The sequence below is a fragment of the Austrofundulus limnaeus genome, unplaced genomic scaffold (assembly GCF_001266775.1).
Source record: "Austrofundulus limnaeus strain Quisiro unplaced genomic scaffold, Austrofundulus_limnaeus-1.0 Scaffold0, whole genome shotgun sequence".
NCBI classification, from domain to species: domain Eukaryota; kingdom Metazoa; phylum Chordata; class Actinopteri; order Cyprinodontiformes; family Rivulidae; genus Austrofundulus; species Austrofundulus limnaeus.
The window spans coordinates 3,399,534-3,408,489 of record NW_013952402.1 but is presented as its reverse complement, the minus strand read 5'-3'; the positions used below and the strand labels follow the sequence as shown (position 1 = coordinate 3,408,489).

Genomic DNA, 8,956 nt, shown 5'->3' with positions numbered 1-8,956 from the left:
GGCTTGTAAATAAAATAAGCTAACAAAATACATCAAAAATTTAGATTGCACTCTTTCTGGCCATTGCTGAAAACATCCAGAAAAACAAAACAACAACAATAAAAGAACAACAACTTAGAAAAATTCTGTGTAGATCCACCATAAGTTAGTTTTTGGTGCCGGTTGCTAAAACAGAATTCATGAAAACCTCAAAATCTCTGTTAGATAGTCACAAAYCCCTCCATCAARCTAGAATGGACCACTCTGGGTGCTGGAAGTGGGACGGGGTGTGAAGCTCCTGGTYTGGATTTAAAGAGACAGCACCAGAGTTGATTTGAGACACACCTCAGAAAAGAGGTGAAAGCGGGGCTTGTGGAGTTACAATAAGAAGGAATCGAGACCAAAGCACTGYTTCTTCTCTTTATATWGACCCCAACTGAATGATTTAAATAGGAAAAAGAAGGATTTAAAAGCAGGATGTGTCTTCTTTAAATAATCAAAGACARTAAAGAACAGAGAACAAAGCTGCAATAACAATTATTGCACACATTCTTAATACATTTTCATCTGAGAGTTTAAAGCTTTTCACCTCTTAAAAACCTCTGACTATTTAGGGATTTTAGAAATCCTTAAATAAAGTTTATAACATTTGCGAATTAAACACTAAGTTTTCTCCTACAGTGTGTTCATGAGSATTTTAATAAACATCAGTTTAAGAATGGCTCAGAAAACAACCAAACAATGAAAACGCATAATTTACAAGGATGTGAAATTCTCTTCGAGCCTAACATCAGGTGAAAATAACGGTGTAAGCTGAAAGGAATATCCTCACATAACCTTGCATTTTTAGAGACAATTTTAAGAAAGAAGCTCATTTTATGACTCGGTTTCTTTGTCTCGTTTTACTTTAATTGAGTGACCTTTTCATCCTACCCCCCCACTTAAGAACAACTTTTTCTTTTCTTTTTTTTCTTTTCTTTTTTGCATGACCTCTTGAGAAATGATGCCATCAATTAAGTATACAGACATATTTTTTTGTCCGCAGCAGCACGACTTAGCTGTAAAATATTCGGACAGCGGGGGAGTGCAGCATCGACAGGTTTGTGCTTTGGGTAACATTAAGAATCAGAGCGTCGGACCAGGTGTGAGGCAACAACCATAGAATTAATTCTGACAAGYTCAGTTTTGCACAGCTAATCAATAGTCTATTGAACAATGACTATACAAGCCTCTTTCTTTTGCTGACAGGACTCAGAACATATCTGATAAAATCATAGGCACTTCTGAATCCCTAAAAAAATCTATTGGAAGCTATTGGAGCAAAATATGTTTGGTCAACTTTAAGGCCCTGTCACTGCAAAAAATGTCCACCTAACCAAGTTTCAAAATCTTATATCAGCCAAAAAGTCTTTTTGATCTTGTTTTGAGACTGATTTACTAAACAAGAACTGATTGTGTAAGAATAATAATCTTGTTTTCAGAATGTGTAAGATTATTTGTCTTGTTAGTCTGAAAATTTGACTCAAATTAAGTCAAAATCTCTGCCAGTGCAGTAAGAATTTTTTACTTGGTAAGATTCTTGACATACTTGATTTGACTCAATTTTTTCTCATTTCAAGAATCTTACCAAGTAAATTTTTTTTACTCCACTGGCAGAAATTTTGACTTAATTTGAGTCAAAATTTCAGGCTAACAAGATAAATTAAAACCCATGCAAATATGCAAATATGCCTTCTGACAGTCATCACCACATTTATAATTTAATCTACTGAAAAAAAAAACCACTTTGGAAATGAAAACAGGCAGATTAGGACCAGGGACAGAGACACTGAAGAGTTCTAATCAGATAAAAAAAACAAAAACAAACGTACAATAACTGGAACAACGAATGATGGCATGACTGCTTCCATTTATCCATTCTCTCTACTTAATTTTTCCTGAGCAGCATATGTTGTTTTTCTGGACAGCATATGTTCTTACTGCATTTGTGGAATATACAGTAGCCACAAATTTATAACCCTTCTGCTACTCATCACCCTGACACTAATTGTTAGTTATWATTTTCACATCTTTCATTTATTACTCTCTGCAGGTTTATTCGTAATCATAATGAGATTTAATGTAATGCAACCAATTATGTTTTTTTTCCTACTGAGATTCAAATGATCCTGAATAAATGATTGAAATAAAACGATTCAATTTAACAATGTGGTCAAYAATGGAAGTATTTCTCATTTTGCTTGAATCTGCAACAGGCTGTGAGCTYAATAATAGAGACAAATTAAGACCAGTGGTCTGGGCTTCAGGTTTAACACATTTTAATGTCTCTCATGAGGTTAAGTAAGACATGAAGGGAAGTGCAAATTGAATTGTCACAATAAAGAGTCTAAAATAAGCCMAAACTAGCTCTTATATCAAAAGATTCTCCTTATTATTTTTAATTTATGGTGTTTTTGTTTGTCTACAAAAGCTTTTGCTGTCTATTACAATGGGCTTCACAGYGAAATCGTTGAAATTGTTTGGTTTCAGTGAAGACAAACAGATAAGAAACTAGACATAACAACYGGGACTGTCTGGGAGGAATTATCTATATTTCTGACAAAGCATAAATGCATCCAGCTTGTCTGAGCTTTGAACAAAAACTAATTGTTTTTCATAAAAAAACATTCAAAGATCCATTTACAACCAAACAAACATGAACAAATTAAAGAAAAATGATCAAAGAAAAATGATAAAAACTTCAGAACTGTGTCCATTTGATCCTTGTCTTATCTTGACTGAGTYTCCAGTGAAACTGCAGCTCTTGGCTTGATTGAAATTATTATTTTTTTCTCACTTGCCTTTCATGTCTGCACCCATGAGGAAACTTCTGAAGTTAATCAGAACCCACCTGCTTTATTAAAAATAACCTCCTTTTGCTGTCATTTGCTCGTCTTCACGCATGGAAGAATTGAGGCAGTTGGCAAAGGGACAAAGATGACAGATTTTTACATCATTCAATGAAAAACGCCAACACTTTTATCAGCTGTATTAAACATTTAGACCACGTGGGAGAGGATTTTAAAGAGACGGTTCGGTGTCAAAATCTGCTTTTGAATTCATTACTTTTATCAGTGTCTTCTGTCTTGTTTGTGATTTATTTTTTTCAGCCTTTTTGCTTCTATCTGTGTCGGATACATTTATTCATATTAATTCTGCCAAGACCTCAGAACTCAGCAACACAGTCCTTTTTAAGAATCTGTAGGATACTGCATACATTCAAAGCTTCCTTTGGAGTTGTTCCCTGCTTTCATTTGAGCTGCTGCATAAAATACAAGAATATTAAAAAAATCNACTGCATACATTCAAAGCTTCCTTTGGAGTTGTTCCCTGCTTTCATTTGAGCTGCTGCATAAAATACAAGAATATTAAAAAAATCTTTTCTAATTACAATTTAAACTTCGTGTTTCTGCTTTAGTCTGCCACTGACAAAAATCTAAATTATGATTATGTTTATTAATCTTTACCGAAATGAGTGACCTTCTAGCTGAGAGTAAAAGAGAGCTATCAGACCTAAAGTAGAAAAATAAGAGTTTTCCCTTGTAGTAAACRACATATAAAATAATCAATTATAACACATTTGGGAGTCTACAAACAATTCTCAGTGTTGCTTGTTGCCTAATTTTAAACAAGTTCAAAAACGTGTCACAAATTTTCCTCTGACAGTCAAAGCTACTGAGATTATCTGTCCGCCCGTCAATCTGAGACACAGGAAGTCAAGCGGTTGTTCATCCGTCGCAAGGTTGTCAGTTTGATCTCCACGTGTGAAGTGGGCAAGTTAKTGAACCACATATTACTCTTCAGGGTTATTTGCTTTGAAGTCTACCAGATGAATACATTTAAATAACATTTCCATGTTTTCACTGTTACAAAATTGGGATGCCACTCACTTTCTGCACCACCAGATGCTGCACCTCCCACCAAGAATCTCTGTCACTCACAATGATGACTTTATATTTTTTCTTGGCAGCGAAAAGGGCATATAACACTTAGCGTATAATAAAGTAGATCAGTATAAATTCTTGATCGTCCATATGAGACCCCAAAAACAGCATTTTAAATTATGTGAAAAGTTTATATCGTTCAAATAAATTGGAAAAATGTTCTGGCTGCAGATCATTGACATGTTTGATTTGGAAGCTAACGCATGAAATATGAACACGAACCTTAGAAAAGRGGCGTACAAGCCAGCATCTCAACTATATCTTGGGTCAGGGTTGGATTGCMTTTCTGTTAGGCTTTTTCCAGCATCCAGGATGGTACTGAGGCACAGTCAGTTTGTAGGAAAGCAGGTCAGAGTGTAGCCTGAAAATGAAGCTGCAGCTCTGGTTGGAACATGTGCGRTGACACTGCCATGCACGATGATCACATCGAGATACACTGACTCTGTTATCAGCGACAGTACACAGAGAGGTGCTGGCGCCACGCCAGGACCATCAGAGCCTACACCAGCTGGGCAAATCAGAAGCTTTGGATGACATCAGAGATAAGAAAAAGGTTTCAAGTCATGAAGCAATCAGTTCTGCAAGAACTAGTCTCCATCAAGACACTGGCATGCTCAGAAAAATATCAAGAACAAACTGTGATTTCAAAGACACCAGGGAGAGGATTCAGGCTACAAGTGGTGATGGATGCCTCACAGACAGGTCCAATTAATTTTAATGACAGGCTGTGAATACAAGGATGAAATTCAAACTGGATGTGTACTYGGCTCCTTGCTCTTCACACTGTTACCTCGTGACTGTGCTGTTAAATTTATCCAACATCAGCTCATTAAATATGCAGATTATACAACAAGAATAAGAACTTATTAGCAAACATCTTATCGAGCAGTAGTGGAACAGTTGGTGAGCTCGTGTTGCGACAGTAGCATAAAAAATAACGAATTGCATGATTTTTTATGCTGGTGGCTGAATACAAGAAACACAATAATCGGTGTTTTGTGATCGATAACAAAAAAGTATTTATTTTCTATTTGCAATATCCTTTTTAAAGTAGAAATTCAATCTGTTTTCTTCTGCATTCAAACATTCTGCAGAGCTTGRGTGAAGCTCAGTGGATTTTTTTCCTGATTGCTCATTTTATCCATTCTCTGTACATCAAAAAGAACATTTCAGAAAAAAATTTAAGATGGAAAATCAGCGGTTTTCTAAGACTACAAATACAGATATTCAGTTAAAGATAAGCGTTTATGTCCAGCTGGGTCTCTCAAATGTCAAAACAGCTTGAAGCAGCAAAACTTGATGATAAATTTAAAATGATCCATAAAAGAAAAATGTGGAGTTCCTCGCACCAGTTTTTAACTTGTGACACACTAAAGCAATGCAGTGCAAAATTTTTTTGATTTCTAGACCTCTAAAATGGCACAACAGTACATCTAAGTGTCATGTTATGTCTCAAATTGAATATAGAAAAAAAATAATAATAATTGTACTAATTAAGTCAGGCCAGAATGCTGCTGGAGGCCATCAGTTTAAACAAAAACAAAGAAGAAATCTTGAGTACAAAGTTTAAGTGGAAGCTAAACCTAATTTGAAAAGCATTTTAATGTAAAAAACAAATTCTCGTTATTTAAAATGTTTGTTATTCCCCGACCTGCTTTCTTGCAAACACATTAACAATAAAGCTGTGGTTTTTCTTTCTTTTTATTTTTTTTTTCAGGTGGAAAGCATCAGTCTTGAAGAAACGCGGACAGATTTGTTGTCAAACTCAAAAGGAAGATTGTTGAAAGAAGAAACGATGCCAGAAAGACGAGGTTTATTCTCTTTGTGCGAGTTGCACATAAAAGAGCCCGGTGAGCACATCGGTCCTCCCGGACAAAAGGCAGCGACGTCTTTCAGTGCTACAGAGAAGAATATGGAAACGTTTGAAGCTTGTATCTGAAGCGAAAAGTTCTTTCATGATTTCCGTAAACAGTAACCTAGTGAGACACAGACCATCACAGCTGAAAATGAATAATTTGTTGATTCTATGACAATAAAAATRAAAAAAGGACTTAACCAGAACAAATTAAAGGGTTGCTCATATTTGAACCCCTTATTATGTGAGTCTTTTAATTTATTGTGTTATTTGTTAATTAAAATTCTGAAAATTTAAATTATTTTTAATCAGTTTTTCATTTCCGAATGTGATGGACAAAGATGGTCTTCTGTCTGACTTTCTTCTGCTTTCTTTTGACGTGTTAAAACCCAACAGGCATTAATTGGCTTTAATAGAAATCTGACGGCTATTTTAAGCTGCCAAACTGAGCCTGGAATRGAAATCTGGCTCTGACAGCTGAACGGTGCCACAATGTTTCCTAAAAAGAGAAATCCGAGTATAAATAAATAAAAGTCATGAGAAAGCACCAGGGGTTAATTCAGAYATGATGCTGACATGTTCAGTTGCCAACAGATTAATGAAAAGCAGAGCATGCCTCAAAGGGGCTTAGACTGAGAATAGAAAACACATTTAATTTAAAAAAAAAAAAGCTTACAGAGCTGCAAAAGTTACCTTAAACTTTGATCCAGACACTTGGAAGTCAGATCAGCGTCTGAATATTTGAMAAGTGAAAGAACTGAACTGCACAAATAAGCAAATTTCCATTTCATCAGCTGACATAGGTTTCACAATTTGTTTTTTAAATAAAAAAATATCAAAAGGAAAAACTAAATAAGGGGTCTCATCACTGKTGGCGCCTTCAGCACTAGGTTAGTTCGCAGTTCAAGTGTGAAGCGGTCGGGATGAGAGTCAKTTCCTTTGAATTATGAGGCCWYGGTTCTCGACTGGAAAGAATGAGATCCTGGATACGTGTGGCTGAAAGGAGCTTCCTTGGTACAGTGGTTCAGCCTTAGAGATAGGGTGAGGATTTCTATCATCCAGGGGGATGATAGGGGGAGTAGAGCTGCTCCTCCACGTCGAAAGGAGTCATTTGAGGTGGTTCAGGCATCTGATTAGGACACCTTTAGAGGTGTTACGTCCCACTGGTAGGAGGCCCTGGGGACAATCTAGGACTCACTGGAGGGATTATGTAACCTCTCTGGCTCAGTAATGCCTCAAGATCCTCAGGATGAGCTGGAAAGTGTCTCTGGGCAGAGGAATGTTTGGGTTTCTTTCCTGGACCTGTTGCCTTTGCAACCTGACTATGGATAAGTGGCCAAAGATGGATGGATGGATGGATGGACAGCTACAGTAAATATAAAACTTATTTTACTCATCTTTAGCTTCGTTGTTGGTCCCCCCTTTTTTTCTTTGTGATTCTTACTGAACAGTTTCAGACTGATAAAACAATAAAAAGTACTTTCTACACAAACATTTTCTCTACTTTTCATTAATCTCTAATTTAAAGTCCGTCCAACATGCTCCACTGTGACTGTGCTTTTAATTAACAATCCATGCCTCTCGGAGCTGCAGACAATATGCAAAGTGCTTCATTAAGAAAAACAAAATTCTAGGTAGACGTCAGAAGGTTGAAGGRTCGGGCAGTGGATGGGGATGAAGATGGAAAAGTAAAAGGAGGCACGTCTGACTTTGTAACAAATAATACAAATCAGAACACTGACTTAGTGATACTTTTTTAAAGTTCTGTGTCCCCAATTAAACTTTAACATCAGTTTTTTCCCCTGTGGTTTTCTGTTGACACCGTACTTGAAAAATGCAGCCTGAATAACTTRTTAAAACACTTTGCTGAAATTTGCTGAAGAAGTTAAGCTAAAAAAAGAAAACCTATAGCTAAAAKTAGCTAAACTGTAACAGCTTTCCTATAATTGTCACAATAAAAGTTTTGTACTGTTATCACACATAATTGACCTAACAACACTTTTTTTTACAGCTGTATCCTGTAGCTGTGTCGTAATATTTGTTTTTGCTGATATTATGTTGACATGACATTTATTAATASCAAAATTAAATTACCTCCCAGACGTTTATTCTGAAATAACTCTTAGAGGTTTGCAGATGGGAAAATAAACACTAGAGCTAATTTGGCATGCTATTATTTCCAGTCTGCTTTTCAATTAAGATTAATGTTCAGAGAATTAATTTCAGCTTTAACGGACATTTGACCACAGGTRATACTGCTGTTAGAAATGATTCCTGCTCTCATGTTTTCAAACCTCAGTCAAGAGGAGTGTGGAACTGAGCTTCCAGTACAAGGAAGATAAGGACCCTCTACTCCTAAACAAGTCATCATGAAAGTATTCAAATCCACCGGCAGGAGCCAAACAGCTGAAGATGACACAAAGAGTAGATAAAAAAATTGACTTTGCTCATKAAAATTTCTGTCTTTAGAAAGATAAGTTCACAAAAATAGGTAGGAATCAGTCAAGGCACATTTTAACGTTTCACGTCATCAGATGTCTCTATGGATATTTTTAATCAGTTAATACATTGAGTGAGCTCAAGAATCAAATCTTTTTTCAGAGCTTTTAAAAGTCAAACAGCTATTTTCAGGCTTCGTGTCGGAACCTATTCTGCTAAATTTAATTTAAAGGTTTGTGGGTCTCTGCCCACACCTGATGCTGGGGTCCTGACTGCRTGCAGTGACTCATAAACTAAAATGTTGTTTGGTACAACAAACATTTGAATGTTTTTTTTACTTTTAATTTGAAAGGGATTGATGCTATTTACTTCACATGTTCTATTTTTTGTGTATTTTTTGACATAAAATAAAAGTTTTTTTCCCTGTTTGAAAAAGGGAAAATGAATGAAAACCAGCCACCAGAGCCTGTCATACCTGCTTTAAATAGCATATTTTGCTGACATTTGGACTCCTCAGCTGCAGTCTTTTGATAAAGATGAGCCAAATAACAGCTTTAACCTCTGAATGTAATTATCTCCGTGAGCTTCTGTCAGCAAAAGAGAAATAAAAAAGGAACCTGGCAGCTTTTGCTAATGTTATTGATAGCACAAGACTGGTGACCACAGTCCTGAAAATTAACAACAAATATATATATATATA

General features: G+C 36.0%; 1 protein-coding gene across 2 annotated transcripts in view; it reads left to right on the top strand.

Annotated features, from left to right (window-relative positions):
• The window catches only part of mlip (muscular LMNA-interacting protein), a 28,229-nt gene extending 20,918 nt beyond the window's left edge, over positions 1–7,311 (top strand). For both annotated transcript variants that reach the window (XM_014016357.1, XM_014016283.1), the window contains exon 12: positions 5,680–7,311. In XM_014016357.1, coding sequence (XP_013871811.1) covers positions 5,680–5,901 — 222 coding nt within the window. In that variant the 3' untranslated portion in view covers positions 5,902–7,311. The remainder of the gene's footprint in view (positions 1–5,679) is intronic.
• Positions 7,312–8,956: the final 1,645 nt, after the last annotated feature.